Here is a 27,278-nt window from a genome sequence, read left to right as displayed (position 1 = left end):
AATAATAATTAATATTAAATTTTAAAGAATTTCATCCATTCACTTTCATGGTTATTGATAATGTTTGCTTTTTCTTATCATTTAATCTTAAAAATGTTTCTATCTTAGAAACATTAGAATTTTTTTTTCCATAATGGGGATTGAACCCAGTGGCATTCAACCACTGAACCATATCCCCAGCCCTTTTTTGTATTTTATTTAGAGAGAGTCTCCGAGTTGCTTAGGGCCTCACTAAATTGCCGAGACTGTTTCGAACTCTCAATCCTCCTGCCTCAGCCTCCCAAAACACTGGGATTATAGGAGTGGGCCAAGCTAGATTGAATTTTCTTTGTTCATTCTTAGTGTTGCTTTTAAAAGTCATGCATTCTATTTATATTATATTGTTCTAGTAATCATATCTACTTTTTCAAAATACATATTTAAAAGCTTTATAACATATCTGGAGTTAATGAGTATATAATTTCATAAAAGTATTAGAATTTTTAACATACAGTACTGTTCACCTCCAACAAACTCCCTTTCTCCCATTTTGAAATTGTCTAGAAACTTTGTTTTCAATTGCAAAGGTTCTGAATTACAAATAAATAACATGGTTATTTACATTTTATTGTAAATTGCACTGCTTTATTTTTTGGCCCTTTTACTTACATCCAGTATTTTCTTTCTCTTGTTTCTTTCAATGCAACTACAATATATTTGTGAGGAATTCACTCAGAAAGTATCTTTAGGTGGTAAACTTCCTGAAGCACAGCATGCTTATTCTTCATTTTGTTCTCTTCTTTCAATACTGGTTTTGCTGTATTTATAAGCCTATGTTTCCTCCTTGTAGATCACTTGCAAGAATTCTGATTTTTATTTATAATATTCAAGATTCTGAGCAGAAAAAAGACATGATCTGACTTAAGAATTAAAAGTGTCCCTCCATTTGCTAACTTGAGAATAAATTTCAAAGGCCCAGTTCAGGAACTAGGAGATTAGCTGGAGGCTGTTGGAGCAATCCTAACCACAGGCAATAGTAGACTAGACCAGGACAATTGCAAAGAAGGTACAATGTGATCAGATTTTAAGTATATTAAAAATAAATATTTCCAAAAATTATTTTTAAAATAATTTTAATTTCCTAAACAGATTGGAAAAGGAATATAAGAAAATAAAAAGCTTTAGGGATAACTATAGGGTATTTGACCTACTCACCTGGAATTACAGACTTTCCGTCAGACAAAATACCAAAGAATTTTGATGCAGTGATTTGGAGTTCAATATCAGGAGTTCATTTGGGGACATGTTGAGTTTCAGAAATGTATTAACTTCCAAGTGAAGATGTCAAGTACCCACAACTGGTAGTCTACAATGTTTAATTTACTCCTTTCAAAATGAGCAAGATTTAAAGAAAATTGTGAAGTGACCTGAATATATGATCCATCTAGCTTTATATTTTCAAAACTTTAGATGTCACTAAAGTTAATCATCTTTATTGTCAAACCTAACCCTTTCAACTTATTTCCTCAGAAACAACTCTCTTTGGACATTTATATAAGTTTATGTAATATTTAATTTAAAAATGAGCATATTAATCAATTCAAATAGTATGAATGGATTTCGGAACAAAAATGACTGACACTTGGTATGCAATAACTTGCTTATGGGAACATAAACAAATGGCTTAGGGATACTTCCAAGGTCAGGACTAGAGCATTTTAGTTAACCCAGTGAGCTGATCAACTGGTAGTCAATTAAAAATTTCCAATGTGCTATTGAATTTTTCTAAAAAAGAATTATACTATATTACTCTCCAATCAATAGTTTTGAGAGTGTCTATTTCTCCAAACTGTCATCAACTCTTGGTGTTATCAAGCTCTTCAATCCTTGAGTGAAAACACTTCATTTTTAAATTTAAATGTCTTTGTGAATGAAGTTGGGCATTTTTCATCTGCTCCCTGGATATTTGTATTTGACCACTGTGAAGAAAATATATCTAGAGTATGTCCCATGTGTTTGTTACTTGGACAGTTAAGCATCAGTTCATTTTTGAAAAGTTCATTTAAATTGTCAATATCTCAAATATTTATTGACTTTCATAATAACTCACTTGCAATCTGCTCTTCTTTGCCTTGTTTAGGAATTACTTGGAACTTGTTGCAAAATCCATTCAAGATTGGATCACAAAAGAAGAAGTTATATATCAGGAACTTAAAATGGCTGAGGAAATCAATAAGAGCAAGGCTGAAGTAGAATTGGTACCTTCTACTTCAAAGCTGTCTTCTAGCAAAATTTTTACCTTCAAAAAATCTAAAAGTAAGGAACTAGTTCATTTTATACCTAGAATAAACTCCAAAGTCTTTCTTCTATGTCTTAATCAAAACTAAATATTTCAAGATTAAAAAGAGTTGCCCTCAAAATTCCTATGACTCTTCACTATCTTTAACAAATAGAATAGCTGCATTCCAGGCATGATGAGATACTGGAATATCTGTCTCTGAATGAGATAATAGAATATTTATATTCATTCCATTTCCTGTCAAATGTGGAAGATTAAACTTTTTTTAATCAAATCCTTTGTGCAGATCAAATGTTATATGTTAGGGAAATGCCAAATGTCTTTATTGGTAAGAACTATGGTTAAACTATCTGAGATCTGTTGACAATATATGAAGCAAATTCACAATCAGGGGGTCTCTATTAGAATAATCACGGATTCCAACAGTGAGATTACATCACGATACTCCTTCTAACATAAGACTCTCAAGACTACCCGGAGTAGAAATCCAGCAATAGAAGGAAAGGGGATTCTTAGAGGACTTGACAGGATCTTCGATCGATATTGTTTTCATTAGTGTTAATTTCCATGGTGGGTTGAGATGAGGGTGACAGGGGAGTGAAATACAATTTCAAAAAGACAATAAATGAAAGAAGTGAAACCATAGGGCAGTGCATCTGAAAAATAAAGATGTTTTGTTGAGTTTGTGCAAAAAATGGACTTTCTATTAAAAGTATTCATTATGTATGATAGCCAAAGTCAAGAAATGATTTCTCACAAAGAAGCAAAGCTACATAATTTTCAAAAAAGTTATGACCTCTTTTTAAAACTTTTTATTTGTTCTTTTTAGATATACATGAGAGTAAAGTGTATTTTAACGTATTATATATACATGGAGTAAAATTATGCTAGTTAGGATCCCATTCTTGTGGTTGTACATGATGTGAAGTTACACTGGTCATGTGTTCATATATAAACATAGGACAGTTATGCCTAATTCATTCTACTGTCTTTCATATTCCCATTCCTCCTCTCCTCCCTTCATTCCGCTTTCTTTGATCCAGTGGACTTCTCTTCTTCCTCATCCTTTACTGTGCATTAGCACCCACATATCAGAGAGAACATTCAGCTTTTGGGTTTTAGGATTGGTTTATTTCACTCAGCATGATAGTCTCCAGTTTCAACCATTTACCAGCAAATGCTATAATTTCATTCTCCTTTATGGTTCAGTAATATTCCATTGTGTATATATACCACATTTTCTTTATCCATTCATCTGTTGAAGGGCACCTTGGTTGGTTCCATAGTTTAGCTATTGTGAATTGAACTGCTATAAACATTGATGTGGTTGTGTCGCTGTAATATGAGGATTTTAAGCCCTTTGGAAATAAACTGAGGAGTAAAATGGTGGTTCCATTCCAGGTTTTCTAAGGAATCTTCATACTGATTTCCTGAGTGGTTGCACTAATTTATATTACCACCAGCAAAGTATGAGTATACCTTTCCCCCACAGCCCTGTCAACATTTCCTGTTACTTGTATTTTTGACAATTGCCATTCTGACTGGAGTGAGATGGAATCTCAATGTAGTTTTAATTTGCATTTCTCTAATTGCTAGAGATATTGAACATTTTTCCAAACATTTTTTGACCATTCATATTTCTTCTTCTGTCAGGTGCCTGTTCACTTCCTTTGTCCATTTATTGATGAGGTTATTTGATTTTTTGGTGTTAAGTCTTTTGAGTTCTTTGTATATTCTGGAGATTAGTGCTGTATCTGAGGTGCAGGTGGCAAAGATTTTCTCCCATTCTGGAGGCTCTCTCTTCAAGTTCTTGATTATTTCCTTTTCTGAGAAGAAGCTTTTAGTTTGATACCACCCTATTTATTGATTCTCGATTTTATTGCTTATGCTTTAGGAGTCTTGTTGAAGAAGTCAGTTCCTAAGCTGACATGATGGAGAGTTGACCTATATTTTTTCTAGTAGACACAGGGTCTCTGGTCTAATGCCTATACCTTGACCCACTTTGAGTTCAGGATGAGAGATAGGAGTTCAATTTCATTCTATTATATATGAATTTCCAGTTTTCCCAGCACCATTTGTTGAAGAGGCTATCTTTTCTCCAATGTATGTTTATGGCACCTTTGTCTAGTATGAGATAATTGTATTTATGTAGATATGTCTCTGTGTCTTCTATTCTGTACATTGGTCTTCATGTCTGTTTCCATGCAATACCATGCAGTTTTTATTACTATAGCTCTGAATTATAATTTAATGTCTGGTATTGTGGTGCCTCCTGTATCAATTTTCTTACTAAGGATTCCTTTAATTATCCTGAGCCTCTTATTTTTCCAATTGAATTTCATGACTGTTTTTTCTATTTCTATGAAGAACATCATTGAAATGTTAATAGGAATTGCATTACCTCTGCATAGTGCTTTTGGAAGTATGACCATTTTGGCAATATTACTTCTACCTATCCAAGAACATGGAAAATATTTCCATCTTCTAAGCTCTTTTCCAGTTTCTTTCTTTAGTGTTCTGTAGTTTTCATTGTAGAGGTCTTTCATCTGTTTTGTTAGATTGATTTCCAAGTATTTTATTTTTTTGAAGCTATTGTGAATGGGATAGTTTTCCTGGTTTCTCTCTCAGCTTATTCATTGGTGTATAGGAATGCAATTGATTTATGGGTGTTAATTTTATATCCAGCTACTTTGCTAAATTTACTTATGAGTTCTAGAAGCCTTCTGGTGGAGTTTTTTGGGTCTTCTAAATATAAAATCATGTTGTTGGCAAATAGGGATAATTTGAGCTCTTCTTTTCCTATATGTATCCCTTTGAGTTCTTTCTTTTTTCTAATTGCTCTGGCTATGGTTTCAACTACTATGTTGACTAGAAGTGGTGAAAAAGAAAATCCCTGTCTTGTTCTAGTTTTTAGAGGAAATGCTTTCAATTTTTCTCCATTTAGAATGATGTTGGTCTTGGGTTTAACATATGTAACTTTTACAATATTGAAGTATGTTCCTACTCTCTCTAGTTTTTCTAGTGTTTTGAGCATGAAAGAATGCTAAATTTTGTCAAATGCTTTTTCTGCATTTGTTGAGTTAGTCATGTGATTCTTGTCTTTAAGTCTATTAATGTGATGAATTACGTTTATTGATTTCCATATGCTAAACTAACCTATTGCAACCTCTTTTAACTCCAACACCCAAGTGTTTCTGTACCACTTCAGATGGCCTCCCTAAAGATGTCAAGAAAAAATATAGAGATGAATGAATGGGATGTTGAACTTAACAAAAAGCATTTGAGATCCCCTCCAACCCAGAGACTTGTCTTCTATGATTATTTAAGGGATTTGTTAATAAGTTTACTTTTTCTTTTAATATAGGCAACAAAGTACTCAGCAAAGCAGAGACACCAGATCAAGAAAAGGAAAAAGAGAAAGAAAAGGAAAAGGAAAAGGAAAAGGAAAAGGAAAAAGAGAAGGAAAAGATTCCTTTCATTTTAGAAGGTTCCCTTAAGGTAATCCAAAGGAAAGATAAGCAACACTAATTAATCACCAATCCAAAATGATCTGTGTTGGAGAGTTAGTGTGGAGTCATACAAAATCATCTCTGTAGCTAAACCCTCAAGAATAACTGAAACTGGAGAGAAAGGATTGTCTCTCCACTGCTGTCTCCTCCAACAGATGATGAGCATTTAAGAGAATCTGTGTCACATTTATTTTTATGTAACCACAATCCAGGGCAGTGCCTTGATCATAGTTGGTATACTCTTTATTTTTGTTGAAGGTGTTTGTTTTGGTTTTTGTATTTTGAATTTTAAATTTTTGATTATATAACTAATCTATGCTATGCTTTTGCAATAATTCAAAACTACCTCCGCTTTTACCATAAGCCCCAGAGATAAGAAAGTTTTGCTGTGTTCTATGATCTGCAAGCACATTTGCACAAATATACAGAGGATTTTTGTTTGTTAGGTTTGGTTTGGTTTGGGCTCTGTCCCTCTGGAGCTGTGGTGTGTCAACCTCCTGAAATGGGAATGTAATTCACTAACCCAGAAGATCCCCAAGACCTGTGGTTTAGGGCTTTATATGGAAGTTTTTGTAGTGACATGTTTGGGTAGCCCTAGAATGGTGCCTGGCGTTGAGCCAAGAGGTGGCGCATAATTAGTGTTAACACGGCGTGATCTACTTTTGCCTGATTAGTTAATGTCTCCTCTGCGCTAGTTGGTCAACAGATGTTCCTCATTCTTAATTGGTACTGTGGCACATGCTCCAACCATGCTACTTAATCCTAAACTGATTGACTGCCTTAGGGTATATAAGACATTCTTACTGGGAGGAGATGGCAGATCGCAGAATGAAGGTCGCAGATCACAGATCGCAGAATGCAGGATGGAGGACTAAAGCCACACCTCTAGATTGCAGGTCACAGGATGCACCACTAAGAAGCACCTCTGATAGAAAGCACCTCTGATAGCACGCACCTCTAGCACGCACCTTTAGGACGCAGGATGCAGGATATACCTCTAAGAAGAAGCAGCAGACCTCTAAGAAATAGTTCCTCTGAAAGAATAGCACCTCTAAAATTAAGCAGTCTTTCTTCCTCTAAGCAAAGTCTTTCTTCCTCTCAAAGCCTCTCTTACTCTAAAATTAAAAGTAAGCAAAGCAATCTCTTCCTCTATAAACTAGCGAATAAGCAAATAAGCAAGGAAGTAGCCCAGATAAAGAAAATAGAAGTAGTTCAGTTCTAGTCCACCTCCAATAAATTACCGTGGGATTGTTGCTGTGGGCGGCAGCAAGTTTTCTCATGGAATGATCGATTATTAACTCAATCTTCAGCTTCTCTCTCTTCCCTGAAGGTCCGAAGAAGAGGGGCGCTGAACTTTCCAAGCTTCTAATCAGGGTTTGATCTTTCTGGTGACCATCTTCCATCCAGTCCTGAAGTTATCTAAGGGTTTGCCAAGAGCTGCCTCATTAGAAAAAAAGATGCTCCTTTCACTCACAACATACTCAGGGATTTCAGAGCTTGATGCCAAGATCCAGGACTGAAGAACTAATACCTGTTTCTTATTATATCATAATACTACATTTGCTATTAAACTCAGTTTTTACTTGATCTAGAAAAAAATGGCTTTATTTTGACCCTCTTCATTAAATGTTGTTTTCATTTAGAAAATTCTTGGTGACTTTCTTTTTACAAGATATTATTAACACTTTCAAGATACTGTTCACATTTTCCTTGCTGACTTTATGGCTCTTAATAAACTGATTTCAATCTAATTTGACATTCTTTTATAGACAGTTCATCTTTTTAGCTGCTTTGAAAACAGCTATGCTGGTATGCTGGTAAATGTTTAATAGTCACTCTCTGGAAAAACAAAAGTGTTCCTATATGTGCATATATGTTTATTATAAATGTTATTGTTATGTTATATACAAAGCGTGCAATTTACAAGTAATAATAAATCATTTCATACTCTATTGTAAATTCAACATAACCAATTGATTCCTATAGAATGCTGTCATTGATTTTTCTTAAATTCTTTTATCCTTAGCTAGCCTATGGTTACACTTGACAAGCAAGTATAATTCCAGCATGAATATTGATCAATATCTTCATTTAGGTTAACAAGACAAAAGTGAAATAACAAAGGGACATATCTCACTCATTTGTTAATAACAGGATGTGAGCAACCTCTTGTAAATCAAGTAATAGCTTAGAATAATGGAAGAATATTTTCTCAAATTTTTGTGCTTGTTGTAATATAATAGTTACAGATACTGCATGTTTTTACGTTTAATCTGCATTAATATCTTTTCCTTCATTTTTTTCAATATAGATAATCAATCAATCCTTAATTTGTAGCATTTGCTAGAAATATTTCCACAGGCACTGAATTCAAGCTTACATATATATGAAAAGATGAGTTTGAATATTTATGGCCTTTGCTTTTAAGTTAATTGTGCATTTCTATAATTTACTTTTTTTAATGATGGCTATGGTGGACAACTGGCTCATGAAATTCCTAAAAATGTAACAGCAAAGTCTTTCAAGTCAATATGAGCCAGGTTTAGCACAACACTGTTATTTCCTGCTTTTGATTCAATGACCTTTCTGAATGTTGGGCTGAATGTCTTTCATCTATTCTGAAGCACCTCAGCCACTATCAGACTGCCCCCTGCAAAGCTCTACTCCATTTCCAGAGGACTGGCAGACTCAGCTTGCCATCTTTTATACTTCCTTTCTTCCTTTTGATTCTTCCTGTTATTAATTTAAGCATATTAAAAACGTATTTTATAATCTCTTATAATTCCACTGTGTTATCCTTGTGGACACACTTTCACAGTCTGTTTCTTCAGAGTCGTCATACTCAGAGTGGCTTATTTACTTATGTTTTGTGATTTTATTTGTGAGCTCGTATCAACATTTTAAACATAAAGTGTTATGGCAGCCTGCCCTTTGGCCACAAATCTGTGAGGACAGGCTTGAGGTTAGGAGTTCTCTGAGAAGACTCCCACCTCACCCCTGCTTAACCCCAGGGCCAAGGAAGCAGGCCAAAATTCTCACAGTCTTCCTCTATGAAGAGAGATCATTTTACTAGTTCACCCAATGAAGGTGATGTTTCTTTAAAATACCAGCTTTATCCTGAGATCTCTGATCTGATCTTCCTTGTGTTGTCTCTAGTCTCCAAGATCCATTAAAACCCAAATTTTAGTTGGTTCGGGATAGAAAACTGGTCTTCAGTGATCCCCTACCTCACTGGATTAGTGCTCTCTCATGTCATTCACTTCTCTGCCAGGCTCGTTATGCCTTACAATGCTTTTATAGATTGTTGTATTAGTTTTTTGTTTTTTTTTTTTTTGAAATATTATGTGCCAGGAGAACATCTAGACTGCCCCGTTGCTGATGAACCCTCTGTAGGATCTAAATGGATGATTTGGTCTCATGGAAAAGAACAGGAGCAAGGAAGACCAGCTAAGAGGCTACTGCAACAGTCCAGGCTAAAGATAATAGAAACCGAACTAAGGAAATTATGATAGAGGATGAGAGAACAAGTTGAAGTGAAAAGAGATCTCTGAGGAGAATTGACAGGATTTAGTATGCAGAAGTTGAGTGAAAATGGAAAATAGAATCAAGGGTAACTTCAAGGTTTCTAGCTGGATAGTTTGATTTGTCAGAGCCATGATTTACAAAATTCATGCTAACTTTTCTCCAAACTGAACCTTAATGTAACCCATATTTAATTTGTCTCAAAAATCCTGTTACATTTTTACAATTTTATTTTCAGGCATGGAAAGAAGAACAAGATCGATTAGCAGAAGAGGAACGCTTAAGGGAAGAAAAGAAAGCCGAAAAGAAGAGTAAAGAAGTCGGTAAAAAGAAAGGCAAGGAAAAAGTAGAGAAAGAAGATAGTACTAAGTCTCTGAAGAAAAAATTATCTCTTCTTCTCAAGGACAAAATTAAAGAAGAACAAACAAATGGCACAGAAGAACCAGAGGAGCCGCTCCAGCAGCCAGAACCTGAGAGAGTTTACCCGGTAAAAACAATTTTCTCTATCTCCTTCTTTTTTTTTTTTTTTTTTTCTTGCAATCCTGGAAATTGAACCCAGGCACTCTATCACTGAACTACGTACACCCCCAGATCTTTATTTATTTATTTATTTATTTATTTTTTCAATTTTGAGACAAGATCTCACTAAGTTGCCTAGGATGGCTTTAAACTTGGAATCCTCCTGCCTCAGCCTCCGGAGTAGCTGGGATTATAGGCAGGCACCACTAGTAAAATCAATTCTCTACAAAGCCTGTTTGGACTAATTCCAATTGTTTTAGGGAAACAAGGTTTCTTTTATGTCTATGAGCCTAAGCTTGTATTTCACCTACATCTAGAACCTTCTTTGCAGCAGTCACCAAGTCACCCTATGGCCAGTTTTTCTTGAGTATCATGAAACTAGATTAAGAAGGGCAGTAACAACGAGGTCTGACACAAAGTGTTGCTCTAGGTACAAACAAGTAAGCAACTAGGATGGGGCGACATGAAGGCTGGCTTTGTCTCAGATGATAGGACCTGCTGAGTACCTTGGGTCACCTCTCAGCAGGCACCCATATTTCTGGTTTATACACTTTAAAAAAAAATTTTTTTTCAGTTGTCAATTGACCTTTATTTTATTTACTTATATGTGGTGCTGAGAATTGAACTCAGTGCCCTACACATGCTAGGCAAGCGCTCTACCAATGAGCTACAACACCAGCCCCATTATATGTTTTTATAAAACCTTCTCTTTGTTCCTTTGAGTGGCTATTTATTCAGAAAACCTGGTGAGAAAAAAATGTAAAGAAATTTAACAGCTTCTGTCCTTTGTAGCTGTTACTCTAAACCAATTATTCTCAGATTTCAGCTTGTATCAGAATCACCTGGAGCTTTAGTGGCAACATTTAGTAAAAAAGAGGTCTTATATATTAGACCTCCTAGAGTGTTAAATGTTAATATTTCTCAGCATATCAATCCACTTTAAACAGAAAATTAACCAGGGATGGAGAATTAGATATCTTCTCTTACTGCATTGGCAACAATAAAGTGATTTGACTAGAACTAGGCTATGATGATGCTCCAGTGGACACAGTTTAAAACCGTGGGCCTCTTTCAATTCATCTGTCATTATGACACCATGCAAGTTTCTAAAGATAATATGGACCCTGGCCTCTGAGTCAGCAAAGCGACAAACATGTCGTTTTGCACATATTAAGCTTATGGCAAGTGTAGCTGGCTAACACGGATAAATCAATTGTCGTCAATCAATTGCAGTTCTACACTGAAACCATGATGTTTTTCTTTTCTAGTTTCAAGGATACAATATGGGAGATACACCTGTCCAGATATCAGGGACAAATTACTATCTATATCCTTCTGATGGAGGGCAGATTGAAGTAGAAAAGACAACATTTGAAAAAGGTACATTTTGAAGGCAGATGGTTAATGGCTTTGAGAGATGTTAATTCATTTCATACAATCATAGGACCTTGCACCCCTGAGTGTGATGGGAGGAAGAGACGACGGGTCTGCTGTAGTTCATAAGTGTACCACATTCCACATTGTCAGATGTTACATTCTTCTATCATCATTGATTCTGCAGGGCATAGGCCAGCCAAGAATTCGGCTCAGATACATTGATATGGTCATTCCTAGTTGTTAGAATATTAAAATACTTCCACATGAATAGTATATTAGGGTAATAAACAAATATATAATTAATAATATTAATTATAGCACACTTTTGTCTCAAGCACATATTGTGAATTCACAGCATTTTTCTGGTCTGGGCTCTGGATCACAGAGCTTGGGAGTCTGGGGCTGATGCATTAGCTCTTATTAAAATTTGCATATTCATACTGTGCATATAAATACCAGGTGGTTCATAGTAAATACAATATTTTCATCCTAATCCTACCAATTTTGCGAGATGGCTCAATCAAAGTTGAAAAGAAAGGCTGGATTACAAAAGAAAAAAACAGAGAGGTGAAGAGAAATTAATCAGAACATCAAAAGAGAGAAGGGGTGTTTGGGAGGATTCTTATAACTACTATAACAACAACAACAACAACTCTAACAATCATAACTTTTGTAAATCATAATACCATTTCATGTGAATTACCTCATTTGATGAATCATAAAGTCAATTATAGGCATGCATGGCTTCAGCCGATTTAGTGTTTCTTCTGCAATTTGGCTTGAGGAGTGACTAGAAAGCCTGCAAATATCCCTTTGAGCCCTCTCTCTCCTTTAGGCATCTACTTACAGTGATGTCCCGGGTGTTTCCCCTGGTTTAACTCTGCTGCATTACATGAACCTCTTGTAGAGGAGTTCCGTGTAGCATCTTAAACCAGCCCAGCTTCTGTCCCTTTTTTCTTCCTTAGGCCCAACTTTTATCAAAGTGAAAGTGAAAAAGGACAAGCACAATTTTATAATCCATTTAAAAGACCCAAAGGAAATTGTGAAAAAGCAAAAGCAAGAAGAGGATTATTCTTCAGAAGAAGAGAAAGAAGAAAAAGAGGAGGAACGAAATTTTGAAACAAGTAAGCAGTGGCGTCTTTGTAACCGTGCAGGTTCTCACTTAAGACCGCCTGACCAAAACACATGGCATTTCCAGATAATATCTATAGCGTTTTGCCATTCTATTTATATATGTTTTCCCCTGATGTAATGTGTATATACATTATATACACGGCCTGTCTACACTGGGCTTCTTTCTAGGTTCCCCTGCCTTAGGGAAGCCAGCCCTGATCCAGGTCTCCTGCAGCATCTACCCAGGCTGGCTACCTTGTCCACTCCGTCCTTAATTTTGGTTTGTGCACTTGCATCAAATGCAATCTGCAGGACTCAGGTCCTCACTAATTGACCTCTATTGAAGTTATCTTCTCTCCAAGATTCACTGCAAACAATGGGATTTCTTCCTACGCTGTATCAGTCAGTTCTCTCTGTACTACCAAATTTCCTAAAGGTCAAGGACAAGGGAAAAAGCAAATTTAGTCATGAGAGTCATTGTGTACTTGGAATGAGAAGTACGGGTGGATGTCCACTAATTAAACACCACAGAACTTCCTGGTTGCTCCTTTTAACTTCTCCAGGCTGTCCCACCTGGGGAAATCAATCACTTCTTGTCCCAAGCAGTGTGGGTCTTACCTGAACAAGGAGATGAATTAATTATTAAAATGTTTTCAAGTCCGGTTAGTGATGGAATCAACTAAGTCTTGCTTTTAAGTTTTGTTAAAGTGTCATTTTCCAAACCCAAGATAAAAACACAATGTTTGGCAAGTATGAACGTGCCCGAGAATTTAGCACAGAATTTTTAAAATTATTTTCCTTTCTTTTAACTGATATAAAATATATTGATTACTATTAAATTTTTTTAGGTATAGAGATATTTAAAGAAGATGAGAGTTATGTATAATTCTGCCACCCACCCCAGTGATAGCCACTGTTCATAATGCATTTCTCTCTTATTTTATCATTATAAGCATTTTCCAATTCACTGAATATCCTTTGAAAACAAAATTCTTCAATGATTTAAAGAATCATTGGTACACAAATATAACTTCTTTAATCACTTTCATATTTTTACATATTCAGGTGATTTCTTCTAAAATAAATAAATATATTTGTATATGCATTCATATAAATTTAATCATTTTTGCATAGTTAAATCATACCCAACTTTTAGTTCTAATACTAAACATTCCATTCTGAGATTATCTTTCTTCATTTCAGTTTTAATTTTTTCTGGAGTCTTTGGCCCATATCTGACTCACAATCTGTTTTTGTGTGGCCAATGAACTAAGAATAGTTTCTACGTTTTTAAGTGTTATTCCAAAAATGAACTTACAGAACCAGGCCTGGTGGCACACGCCTATAATCCCAGCATCTTAGGAGGCTGAGGCAGGAGGCTCTTAAACTCAAAACCAACCTCAGCAATTTAGAGAGATCCTAAGAAATTCCATGACACCCTGTCTCAAATAAGATATAAAAAGGGTTGGGGATGTAACTCAATGGTTGAGAGCCCCTGGGTTCAATCTCCAGTACCCACCCCCGCCAAAAAAAAAATACCAAAAAAGCAAAGAATATGTGATAAAGACTCTGTGTGGCCCACAAAACCTAAAATATTTCCTGCCTGACCACTTTCAGGAAAAGTGTGTTGCCTCTGATCTAGATGAAACTGCCCAACAGGGAGGAAGATGAGGGAATGAAGAATAGTGGCAATTGCCCACCACTGCTTGCTTGCTTCTTTTCCATTTTATAAAAGTTCCCGTTCTGGTTTAGCTATTGTTTGGTTTTATTAAGTCTTTTCCTCAGAAGGGACACATGAGTACCCCTTCTCGCTGCTTCTCTCTCCCGAGGCATCCCCAGTGATGTCTTGGATGGGGCAGGACCCTCGAATCGTCATCCTTTTCCCCTTATGATTCTGGGTTGCTCCTGTACTGTCTTGTAACTTCTGGATTAGAACTTGATGAGCCCTTGTAATCTGAGAATCAAGCTCCTGCTTCAGGCCAGGGCACAGTTCTTTGGTTTTTAACTTAATTGCTGTCTCCTTCCTTTGCTCCTGTTTTCCTTTTGTAATGCACGATTTGCAAAAATTTATCCTCCACAACGTTTATGTCTTCTTCATGACTTCCCTCTGTTTAAATGCTTGCTCTGGGTTCTGAGATACTCTTTTATCTTAATTTTTCAAGAAACTCAGTTGAATCTCAAAAATGACCATCCTTCCCTTCCACTGATCTACCAAACACTGAATGGTTTGATTGGGGCAGTATGTTTTAAATTACAGAACGTGCTTTTAAAAATATCCTTTTGTGTTTAAAAAATTCAAATGTTTACTTCTTCCATAATTTATATTTTACTGAGTTTGTGTCCTGTTTCTTTATTCTTTTTTTCTTTTTTTTTTTTTTTTTTTGGATGACAAATATTCCTCTCTCCCTCAGTTCTCTTAAATGGTTTGTTTTAAAGCACATGACCTCAGGTTTCTACCAATACATCTCTTTTTAATACTACATGAAGATGCCTATTTCCCTGTACCCTGATTGACACTAAGCATGATCTTTTAAAAATACACTTTATTTTTAAAGAACAGTTTTTGATCCATAGCAATATTGAGTAGAAATTGCAGAAATTTTCCTGGATAATCTATCAGAGCCATAAAATTCTTATGGCTATGCCATTAACCAGTTTACATTCTCTTTTCATTTCAACATGAAGTCCTTACAATGAGCATCTCCTGTTCTCGTCCTCATAACCCTCTTTCCTCTGACATCCTCAGTACATGGTAGGGGCTAACCCAACTATTTTCAAGCTGACTGTGGTAGAATAGTTAAGACCTCTATCCCCAGTCTTCCCACTGTGTTCTGCATACATTTCTTTGAATAAAATGGAAATGTCCTTTACTTTATTTTGCCTTTTAGACGTATCATGGAAAGAGAATAAAGCTGTCAGCAAGTTTGGATCTTTTACTGCCACCTTAGAAAATGGAATCTGCCTCTCCATAAGTTACTATGGATCAAGCGGAATGGCACCAGGTGAAATAAACACAAGAGAAGGGATGTGTGTCCCATAGCCAGGAATCCCTTCCCAGCCTCTGTCTACACATTTGTCAATAAACCTGCTCTAATTTAATGCCCCCTCATAGTTTTTCCTGCAAGGTAGAGATATAGGTGTATGTGTTTGTGTGCATTACATATGTATGTGTGTGGGTGTGTGTTAAGTATATGTGTACATATATAATCTTTCATCTACAGCAAATAATAATGTTTGGGCTTTTAAATACCATTTATCACTTGTATAATCTTTTATATAGTTGTGAATATACATGTAAGATCATTTGTATACACACACACACACACACATACACACATACACATATTCCAATTATCTTTGTTAACTAGCCCATGCAAATACTTCTATTAGTTGGTGCCAGAGAAAGCATGATTTCCCAAGGAATCCTCTTGGTTTCTACAGAATAATATTTTTATGAAACTTGTGCTGTGGAACTGCTCAGTGTGTTTCAGGACATCAGTCTTAAAGGAGTCATTCATTGGACATCTTGAAGAATTTCTCTACCCCATTTTCAATAAACAAATTCTCCAACTGGAAACTATTTCCTTTCAAACCACAAAATGGCATGTCATTTTACAAGAACCAATTAGGAAATCTGTGGGTTTTCATGCATTTTAAAGGGATCTAACCACAACATATTTTTTAAAAAGCATTACAGAATCAAAAGTTAATCCCTATTCTATATAGCCTTAAAACTATGTGTTAGGACAGACAGCCATCCACCTGACTGTGTAGTTCCTTTTCTGCAGGATCAACATTCACAGGGATCATTATAATCTTGTATCTTGATAGAGTTTGAAATGTCTCTAGGACCATGGTCAAGAGATGTCTAAAAGCAGCTAGGAAAATGGATCTGGAACTGAGCATGAAGGTCATGCCTTAAGATGTAAATCCTGGAGTCAATAGCATGTAGATGGCACTTGGAACCCCAGGAGTGAATAAAATCATAAATATCTAATATATGCAATTAAAGCTCTCATCCCTAGCTGTGTAGCACAATCACATGTAGTGTTTCACAAATAGAACTGCTTGGGCCTAATTTTCTGAGTGTGGTTAGTAGGTCAAGGTGGGTTCTTAGCATCTTTTAAAAAAATTCATAAGTAATTCATATTATGAGCCTCCAGAGTTGAAAACATAAACATCCTAGGACCTGAAAACATTTAAGGGAGTAACAAAAAAGAAGAGTTAGTAAAGAAGAGTGAGAAAAAATTGAGAAGAGAGGTGCAAGATCCAGGGAATGGTGTCCTGGAACCTAGATGAAAATGGAATTCAAGATGAAAGGGATGCTCTGGAGCTCCCCACATGATTCTTCCTCTCATCAGTTTCCAATTCAGAATTTCAACAATCTCTAAAAACACAGAAGAAATGGATCTTCTGCAAGAAAACTTCATTTATCATCTCAGTCAGAAATAATCTATGCCTTTTCTGGATTCCCTTGTTTGTACCTTTTATTCTATTCCTATTTAATATGTCCTTATATTCTGCAATTTGAGTTCAAATCTGTTACAGTTTGGATCTAGTAATATCCTTATGTTAGGCAACGCAACAATGTTCAGAGGTGAAATGATTAGATTATGAGAGCTGCAACCTCATTGTTGTACTTGATGGATTGATAATCTAAATAAACTACTTGGTGGTGACCATAGGCAGGTGGGGCAATGATGTCAGCCAACCATGGACTCAGACCTCTGAAATCATGAGCCCCAAATGAACTTTTCCTCTTTAAAGTTGTTATCCTCAGGTATTTTGGTCACAGTGATGAAAATCTGACTAACAAGAACTTAGATTTGACTCCATAAAACTTTTAAATATTTTTTCTATATATTGCATTTCTCAAATAAGCAAAGGGAAGTAAAGTGCTGTTTATCATAAGGAGCTTACAATGTCTACTTGGAAGCAAGAGTATATGAAATAATGACTCAAACATACTAAAGCATTAAATCTCTCTAATTTTCTAACTACAATCCTGATTTTTAAATCAATTTTACCCCCATGAAATATATACAACTGAGGAAGCTTAGTAAGGTAAAAAAATTATTACCAACTCGTGTAAATATTTTAGATGTGTTATTTAACAAGCATATCAAATATGAATGTTTAATTTCCTTGTTTTTTTTTTTTTTCCGCCTTTCCTATTTACAGAAGAAAAGGATCCCAATTTGAGTACAATGTTGAATATCCCTTCAGCACTCACTACAACAGTGATTCCTGTTATAGTAACTGTTCCTCAGGGCAAAGCAAAAGGGAAACCAAAAAGCAAAGAAAAAGTCAGAGACTCCATTAAGGAGGAAGAGCACCCAAAAGAAGAAGAGAAAAAGGTAAATGAATCTTGGCACAGATTCCCAAATTGTTTCAGCCTCAATGTTAATTTATTTTAAACCCTTACTTATGTCAGTCGTGTTAGCATAGTGCGTTATGGTTTACATATGAGGTCTCCCCCAAAAGCTCATGTGTGAGACAATGCAAGAATTTCCAGAGATGAACTGATAAATCCACCTAATCAGTGGGTTAATCCACCAATACGGATTAACTGGGTAGTAACTGTTGTCAGGTTACATGTGGTTGAAGGAGGTGGGCCTGCCTTTGGGTTTATATTTTTCTCTGGTGAGCAGAGTGCTCTCTCTCTCACTCTCTCTCTGCTTCCTCATTGTCGTGTCCTGAGCTGCTTTCCTCTGCCATGTCCTTAAGCTGTGATGTTCTACCTCATCTTGGGCCCCAAACTGCAGGGTCAGCCATCTATGGACCAAGACCTTTGAAACCATGAGCCAAAATAAACTCTTTTTGCTCTACATTGTTCTTGCCGTGTCTTTTGGTCTCAGCAATGAAAAAGATGACGGAAACATAGTATATACAACTTTCTACTGCACACACACATTATCATTCCTTGTAGTTTCAACTTGAAGAATTTACCACAAAAGTTGGATTCCCACTTCAGGAGACATTCTCAGACAAAAACTGTCTCAGATTCTTAATTCTGAGCTCTGAACAACTAACTCAGTCTTTTCCCCACTGTGGTCTTTGCCTTTGTTGCATAAATTCCCACTGTTTCCTACATTTATTACTTTATTTAGCTCTTTTGAGATAAATAACAATCGGAAGACAAAGGTCTGTAAGTAGGCAATAGAAACAATTCCATTTGTTAGACTTGGACTTAGACACTGGTGTGCTAAGAATTCAGCCAGACTAAGGGACAGCCTGTTGCTGTTAAAGAGTAGTCCACCCTCTACGGCAACCCTTCTTCATAGGACACACACAGGCACGTGCACACACACACACACACACACATATACACACAGGCTTTAATTTTAAACATTTTCCTAATAGAACACAGATCAAAATTCTCTCAAAAGAAAGTTTTAATAGAGGGACAAGAAAATCACCACTAAATCTTGCTTCTTAATATTTACTACTAAAAATACAAGTACAAATACTCAACTTATTAGAAGGAAAAAAGTGTGAAAAAATGCTCAAGAATCTAGATATCACAGTCTGACCCTTTAAAAATTGTAAGGTTTAAATTAAATGTTAATTTATCTGTGTACCATATTTATACAGCTATACCAAATGAGTTTTCTCATGCCAGAAGAGTTGATCCTTGTTAAATAAAGATCTCAAATTTTGAACAAAATAATCCCAGATAATTCATGTAAAATGAATTAAGTCCAAAGAAACTTGATAGCAAACATATCAGTTCACCCATTATTTTTAAAAATTGATGATAATGGAAGGGTAAGGGAAGATTATTACTGATTTTGTGTATGTTGATAAATTTAACATGGCAGGTCTGAGTATTTCCATTCATTCTATAGAATTTCATAAACCTTTTCCTCTTAATTTTGCTTTGAGTTTTTAATTCATTTTTAGCTAATTATGTATATTTTTTCCTTTATTAGAAACAAAGAAAAGACAGAAAAACCTAAATGATCTACAACAGAAAACTCTTAAGAATAAATGAGCCCAGCAATTGAAGGGTATTTAGAGAACTAACCAAAAAGCTGAAATGATTATCATTAGGAGTTGTACATTTAACCAAGCAAGCATTCTGACATAACTTCCCAAGAATTAAATGAAATTTTGAAATACACATACCCAAACTCTCATTAACTTATAAATCACTCTTTATTTTTTTTTCCTTTTCATGCTTTTACTTGCTACAGAAGTGGTACATGCTAATTATAGAAAAATAAGGTCAAATACTATATTAGCATAATAAATCTAGCACCCTAATTATAAAAGTTATACTAAAAAATGAAGAAGGGATGATGGTTTCCTGCACACTCCACCTGTCTTAGTCTTTTTGAGCTGCTATTATAAAATATCTTATACTGAGTGATTTACAAACATTAGAAATGTATTGCTTGAGGTCTAGAGGTCAGCGAGTCCAAGATCAAAGTGGGACGGGCTTGGCATCCTGTAGATGGCACCTCCTATGTGTCCTCACTTGGCAGAAAGGGTAAGGAGCACTCTGTTGGGACTCTATAAGGACACTGATCCCAGTCATGAAGGCAGAACCCTGACGACTTCATTTCCCAAAAGACCTGTCTCCATAGTGGGCCTGTACTTTGGGTATTATATTCCAACATATGAGTTTGGGGGGGCACCAGCATTCAGACGATAGCATTGCCCTCACCCTGCACATCCAAATGGAGGCATTATTCAAGGCCTATTTCAAGCCCTGGTTCCTCCATGAATCCTGTGTTAGCTTTTCATCACTTTCACAAAATTCCTGGAAAAAAACGACTTAAAGGAGGAAAGATTTACTTTGGCTCACAGTTCCAGAGTTTTCAGTCCATAGTTGACCACTGTTTTGGATCTGACATGAGGCAGAACATCAGGGGAAAAGGTCCTGGAATGAGAAAGCTTCGCAGCTCATGGCAGCCCTGACGCAGAGGAGAGGGGGTCAGAGACAAGATACATCCTTCCAGAGTATGCCCGCAGTGACCTACTTCCTTCAACTGGGCCTCACCTCCTACAGATTTCACTCCTTCCCAATAGTCCATGCAATTATGAACCCATCAATAGATCAATCAATCGATGAGATCAGAGCCCTGTGATCCAATCACTCCTCAAAAACCCCATATCTGAACATTGCTGTATGGGGTACCAAGCCTCCAACATATGAACTTTTCAGAGACATTCCAGACTCAAATCATAATATATCTTTTTCCAATTATTTCTATTAACTTTAATATCTCCCTTTCCTGAGGAAAGATATGCCAGCTATTTGGCACTACCATGCTATTGTCTTACCTGTCTATGTGTCATTCTATGAGAAGAATAGAAACTTCCCCACAGCAACGATTCAGTATCCTTTCAGGACCTATTGCAGGGTCTACTCAGCTGTTCACAAGTTATGTCATAAGCACTCACCAAGACCTTTCTTAATCAAAATAAATAATAGCTCGTTCAGAGAATGACAAGCAATTATTCACATGCAAAATTAATTGCAGGAAGAAGTAGAACCAGAACCTGCTGTACAAGAGACTCCTTATGTTCCCACCTTCCAAAACCTAAATGTGTCTTGTCCCAGTGGCCTTCTGTTGACCTTCCTTGGGCAAGAGACAAAAGGTGAGTGCCAGCTGGGGTGGGGCAGGCAGGCAGGGAGCAAGCATCTCTATAGAAAACAGATCTGCATTGAAAACTGTGTATTTTCCTACTACTTTTTATTGTTAGTGAACAATAGTCTATTTTCAAATAATGAAAATAATAATGATGACCATTTTCAAGCACTAACTGTAGCTGAGTTCTGTCTGAGTATTTAATATATATGGAAAAATACAAATATTATGATCTAGGTACTGATAACTCTATTTCACAAAATAAAGACATTGAGGATTTAGGAGGATCAGTAACTTGCCCAAGGTTGCCCATTTTCTAGGTGGCAAATCCAATGCTCCTAACAGCTCCTATGTGGCCCTGACTTTCAGCCTTTCCAGAGGGCCATAGGTACAGCACTTTATGGTTGACCAAAACAAAGGACAGTGAGCACTAAGTAAATTGAGATGAGAGTGCACATTAAATGAATGAAGAAAACCAGGCTTGATTCCCAAGTATCAGTATAAAAATTATTTCTATACATGGTTTCTAATCTATTCAGATGAGCAACTAAGTACAAGTAGGATTTCTTGAATTAACCTGCTGGAATGACACACTGGCAGTTGACTTTAAATATAATTTAAATGGAGAACCTCTGTTATAGAAGTAGGAGAATCCTTAAAGTCCACCAAACCAGGACTTGAGTTCCAAAGCTGACCCTGGCACGAACTCACTATATGACTATTTAAAATACTTACTGTCTCTGGACCATGTTTCCTCATCTGATAAATGTTAGATTATATTAATGCATATTTATTTTATTCACAACCACACATTCTCTTTAAATTTAATTTCCTTTGGTATGACACATTTGCAAAGTGTTTCTGTCAAAGAAAAACATCATATTTATTTTTCAATAATGTTTTATTGTTTCACCAGCCAAAAGAAAATTTAGTTAAATGTTGTAGTTAATTCAGTTTGTCTGAGTTTTGCTTTTCGTTAGGCCTTCTGAATAACAGACCATGGACCCCTGATCTATTTCTAAGAATCCCTAGTGGTGCAGATTTTCCAAGATGGGACCCATTGGCCTCAATGGTTATCAAGTTCTTCCACAATCTGTGATGCAGCAAGTGTACTGGAAGGGATGTTGTTTTCAAGTTCAAGAGTGTGTTTCTTTGCTGGATCCTGTTATCAAACCCAGCTTTATACCTGCCACATCTGTCTCATTTTACTTTTATTATTTACCCTGTTGTGCTTGCTCAGCCTCAGTCAAGACAGAAAATGTGGTTAGTAACTCTGCCTGGAACATGCCATCCTTTAAAAACCTTCTGTGTATCATAAATGTCCTATTGCAAGTCTGAACATATCTGTAACATAAATACCAAAGTAGTAATACCTTCAAGGTCAGTCTTGGACATCAGAAGGAAGAGCCTAGGTTTGAGTTCTTTCCTGGGTGATTTTGGAATTCAATGAGAAATCATTTCCAAAGAAAGACAGGGTGTTCAATGTTAGTAAGGTTTTTGTGGGTTTGTTGTTGTTGTTCTTGTTCTTGTTCTTGTTCTTGTTGTTTTGTGGTAGTGATGGTTGTTTCTACAGTATAAGAAAATGATTCAGCCAATCACCCTGGTGCATGTCTGTGATCCCAGCAGCTCTGGAGGCTGAGGCAGGAGGATCCCAAGTTGAAAGCCAGCCTCAGCAACTCAGCAAGGCCCTAAGCAAATTAGTGAGACCCTCTCTCAAAATAAAAAATAAAAAAGGCTGGGAATGTGACTCAGTGGTTCAATGCCCCTGGGTTCAATCCCTCATGGAAAAAAAAAAAAAAAAAAGATTCAAATCCCAGTTCTGCCACTTACCAGCTATGTGATCTTAGAGAATTTACAACCTCCCCAAGCTTCTATTTCTTTATTCAAAAACTCTGAGAAATGAAAGTGTCTAAAGGGTTGCTGATGTGGACTGAATAAGACACAAATATAGGGCATCTGGCATATGTAAATATCAATATTTTTATTTTATCACTATTACTACTTCTGTGATTTGAGGGATGTCATGAAGGGCCCTCATTGTGAAATATTTCCCCACTGATAGAGTCTTTAAAATGTCATCACTACATATTATTTCCTTTGGTTAAGACTTTTAGGCAGCAATAAACCATACTATAAACTAAGAGGAAATAATTAAATGAGCAAAAACTGAGTAGGTACACTCTGCCAGAATTTCACCATGATAGTACCAGGGAGTTAACCCAGGGGTGGTTAACCATTAATTCACATCCCCAGCCCTTTTTATATTTTATTTTGAGATAGGGTCTCACTAAACTGCTTAGCTCCTTGCTAAGTTGCAGAGGCTGGCTTTGAACTCACGATCCTCCTGCCTCAGCCTCCCAAGCCATTGGGATTACAGGTATGTGCCACTGTGACCCACTAGTACTTTTTTTCTTTTTGGTGCTGGGGATTGAACCCAGGGCCTTGTGCATGCTAGGCAACACTCGACCAACTGAGCTATATCCCCAGTCCAGTACTTTCTTTTTGAAGAAGCGAATTAGGCACTTTCCTCCTTGTTAGCCAACAGCAAAACACTGAGAGAAATCTGGGTCTGGTTAGCGATGAGGGAACATTGAAAGATGATGGGTGACTTGGGAAGGACATGAGTGAGGGACTTCCCTGGGCTCCTGGGCAACCAGGCAACACCATGGTAGCATTGTGTACCCAAGTATTTACTTGAAGTAGAAAGAAAAGCACCAACAGAGGGAAGATGGAAACACCTAAGTTAGTAAAACTCTACTTCCTTCAAAATTTTGCCCTGAGATGTTTCAGGCTTCCTTATGGAGAATGGCTTATTCACAGAGAAGGTACCTATCACATGTTTACAGATGACTTTATTCACTACATTTAAGTTCAACAAGGTCATTGAGGAACCAGTTCTCGGAGCCATCTGACATGGAATGGAAACTGCCCTATTATTCAGATGCAGACAAAAGAATGAAAACAGTTATGCAAAAAAACAACTCTTAGCTTCCCAGTATTGCCCAGTTCACAGAATAGCTTTAATCTTTTTTCTTTTTCTTAAGGTCAACATGTTGTAACTGAGGAGCCCACCTGGAACATCATGATCCGTCAGAGTTACCCAGAGAGATTGAAGCACTATGAGTTCTACAGGACAGTGATGCCACCTGTGGAGCAGGAAGCATCAAGAGTTATCACCAGTCAAGGCACCATTGTTAAGCATATGTTGGATGGATCCACACAGGTAAAAGAATATATTGTATAAACTATTCCCTTGCTGCAAAAATCAAAGACAGATGGACTATGAGTAAGGAAAAGTACTGCAGCAGGGAAGAGAACAAATAGAATAGAAAGACACCTTAAAACAACAAATAAAGAGCACAATAGTTCAAGGAAAAAAACACCATCTATACAAACAACATACAAATAAACTTGCCATTTCTATGCATGATCTAAGATTGGAGACTGAACACAGCGTGTACCTCATCTCCCTCTCAAGTCACCTGAAAGTAATAGAAAAACACGTCTAGATAACAAATTCATGGAAGTATTGAAAAACAACAAAATGTATCACCCATAGATTAGAATATTTGGAAAAATCCCTAGAAAATACAAGTCAGGTCAGATCAGACAGATGGAGAAATGAGAACCAACATGCCCAAGAGAAAACTGTAAAAAATGAAAATGAGAGTTCTAACACATTTTTCACCTCTGGATTCAGAAAATCAGGGCAGTTCTGAATGTTACTTCCTACTGTCTGGAGGTTGGGAACCAGAAATCATGAAACCAATAGGGATTTCCAACAAGAATGGAGACCATACACCTAGGAATCATCAACCTGCATGGAAATCAACCTCATGAAAATAAAGCATAAATTTCAATACATTTAAAAAATCACCCCAAAATGAGAATAAATACTTAACAACAAAAAATTAAGTAATATAGGCAAAGACTTGAGAGGTTAATAATTTCTCAACAAAATAGTGATTTTAAAAAACTTATGGGAAAAAGCAAGAGTGCTTATAAATGTAAAATAATTGTGGAAGATAAAGGAGTAAGGGGTAGATTATCAGGGAGATTAAATAAAGTTGTAGAAAAGGGATATATGTTGTAGAATTTCTAGAAGAAGAAAACAGAATGAAGGGGGGAATATAATTAAAAAATAACCTAAGAAATTTTCCAACACTTAAAAAAAATATTTCAGATAACATAGATCAATCAAGTGCCAATCAGGACTAACACTAGTTTATTTCTATAAGATCATGTAAATATGTCATCATACAATTTTAAGACTGCTCAGAAAGAAAATCTTCAAAACCTCCCAAAGGGAACCAGTTACCTATAAAAAATAAGAACCGGGTACACATTTGATTTCCTTGTCATATTTACTGGGAGACTGTATATACTGATACTGATAGATGTATCTGCAGTACCCTAAAGATACCATACATAGTAAGTAGATAATAGTAGAAACTATACATGTAAGTATATGTAATCTTTAAATGTATTCATTTGAAAATTTAAGATGCATAGGAAAAGAGTGAACAATGGAAAAAAAACTAAATCAACAAAAGATGGAAAGTGAAAAAAAAGCAGAAAGTCAATGGAAAATAGAAAATTATATTATCATGCTGGTTATTAAGTTATTATGTTTGAGCTCCAAATCTTCCCTTCTGTAACATACTTTGTGATGCCGAGTTTGGAGGCCTGCCATCAGCCTTTCTTCTTTGGATTATTTTGAACCTATTTCAGTTGGATACAGAATGTTTATTGCTAACTAACCTTTTCCTTGCTTCTGAGAATGCTAAGCACTCTTGTTCTCCCTTCAGATCCTCTTTGCAGATGGCACCGTGAGCAGTAGTCCTGATTCAGGTCACGTCTATCCTTCTCCTGAAATGCTCACCAGCCCTCATAGTGGAGATTTGAGGGAATCAGTTTCTCAACAAAAGTCAGAAATGACTCCATTTGAGACTGCCATCCCAAAGAAAGGTGACAATAGAAGCCTGTCAATTGATACTGGTTTTAATATAATCTTTAGGTGTTTAATCAATGTTCAACATCATTATCATAATAATTCTTACCTTTGCTATGAATATATTCAGATATATGCAAACACAGATAATTATTTATTGCAATAGTGGAATTATGTATAGTTTCCTGAACTGCTGCTCTTTCCCCTTAGTAATAAAAAATGAACTTTTCCTATGCTATTATATATTCCTACACAACATTACTGTACCACCTGGGCTGCTACTTTAGGGTTTACTGAGCAGTTCAAGGGTGTCAAGATTCTGAATTGGGCTGGGGAGATAGCTCAGTTGGTAAAGTGCTTGCCTTACAGCACAGGCCCCGGGTTCGATCCCCAGCACAGCAAAAAAAAAAAAAAAAAAAAAAAAAAGATTCTTTCTGAATAGGCGTATCTGGAGTGCCATAGGCCTTTTCCTCATCGTTGCAAGGTGGCACAGCAGTCCTACGCATACAGTCCTCATGGGGCAACTTCCAGGGAGAAGGAAAAGAGAGTGAGTACATGCACTCTCCCCAAGTGTCTCTTTTCATTACAGAGGAAAATATTTCCAGACCCCCTGATGCCTAGTTGACCTCCTCTTGCATTTCATTGACTAGATCTGGCTGCAGAAGGAGGCTGAGAAAGCAAGTATCTTAAAAATTTTGGCTCTGTTCTCAGGAGAAGAGCATGACTAATAGGGGAAAAGAAGGTTGATAACTGTTGAGTAAGCAACCAAGTCTGCCATAATTGAATTGACAAGATAGCTGTCCTGACAAGTATTTCTCATGCCTGCCCCTACCACGGGCACAGTATGGAAATATCTACTTCCTCAAACTCTTGCAGTACTAGATAGTATCATCATTTTAACCTTACTCAACTTTACTAGTAATTAATGCATTTAATTATCATGCTCATCTGCATTTATTTGATTACTGGTAAGATTAAACATTTAGAGATGTGTGGTGGTTTCAGCCAAGTCCAGCGTGGATGAGGGAAGGGTTAACTGCCGGAGGACAGTGGTGCCAGCAATAAATCAATTAATTACTAATAAATTTTTCTAATCAATAAACTCACACGAGCTGATACTCTTTTCAATTGGAAAGGTGTATGGTGGATCCGGCCATATCAGATCTGGCCTCCAACAAGATGGACAACCCTACCTTCACCTTTATTTATAGTCACACAGGTAAAGGGGCCCAGACAGGAGAGGCTTCTTCTGTGAGGAAAAGGATGGGGTGGAGTTAGGGAAGTCATTTGCTCAGGGAACTAGCATATCCCATACAGGGCCACTTACTCCCCAGTGGTCTAGAACAGTTTCCCATGACTGCCAATTCCTGGGAATCAGACCTCTGTATCCCATGGCTCAGTCAAGCCTGATT

General features: G+C 36.5%; 1 protein-coding gene across 1 annotated transcript in view; it reads left to right on the top strand.

Moving 5' to 3' along the window:
* SPAG17 (sperm associated antigen 17) overlaps positions 1 to 27,278 on the top strand; it is a 211,042-nt gene that overhangs the window by 120,355 nt on the left and 63,409 nt on the right. Inside the window, exons 19-28 of the mRNA XM_079156427.1 lie at positions 2,120 to 2,296; positions 5,647 to 5,776; positions 9,548 to 9,796; positions 11,097 to 11,208; positions 12,171 to 12,329; positions 15,207 to 15,320; positions 17,500 to 17,675; positions 20,808 to 20,925; positions 23,960 to 24,138; positions 25,724 to 25,883. Coding sequence (XP_079012553.1) covers positions 2,120 to 2,296; positions 5,647 to 5,776; positions 9,548 to 9,796; positions 11,097 to 11,208; positions 12,171 to 12,329; positions 15,207 to 15,320; positions 17,500 to 17,675; positions 20,808 to 20,925; positions 23,960 to 24,138; positions 25,724 to 25,883 — 1,574 coding nt within the window. The remainder of the gene's footprint in view (positions 1 to 2,119; positions 2,297 to 5,646; positions 5,777 to 9,547; positions 9,797 to 11,096; positions 11,209 to 12,170; positions 12,330 to 15,206; positions 15,321 to 17,499; positions 17,676 to 20,807; positions 20,926 to 23,959; positions 24,139 to 25,723; positions 25,884 to 27,278) is intronic.

This window comes from Sciurus vulgaris, assembly GCF_902686455.1.
Source record: "Sciurus vulgaris genome assembly, chromosome: 1".
Classification (NCBI taxonomy): domain Eukaryota; kingdom Metazoa; phylum Chordata; class Mammalia; order Rodentia; family Sciuridae; genus Sciurus; species Sciurus vulgaris.
Note: the sequence above shows the minus strand (reverse complement) of the source record. Positions and strands in the feature narration are given on the sequence as shown.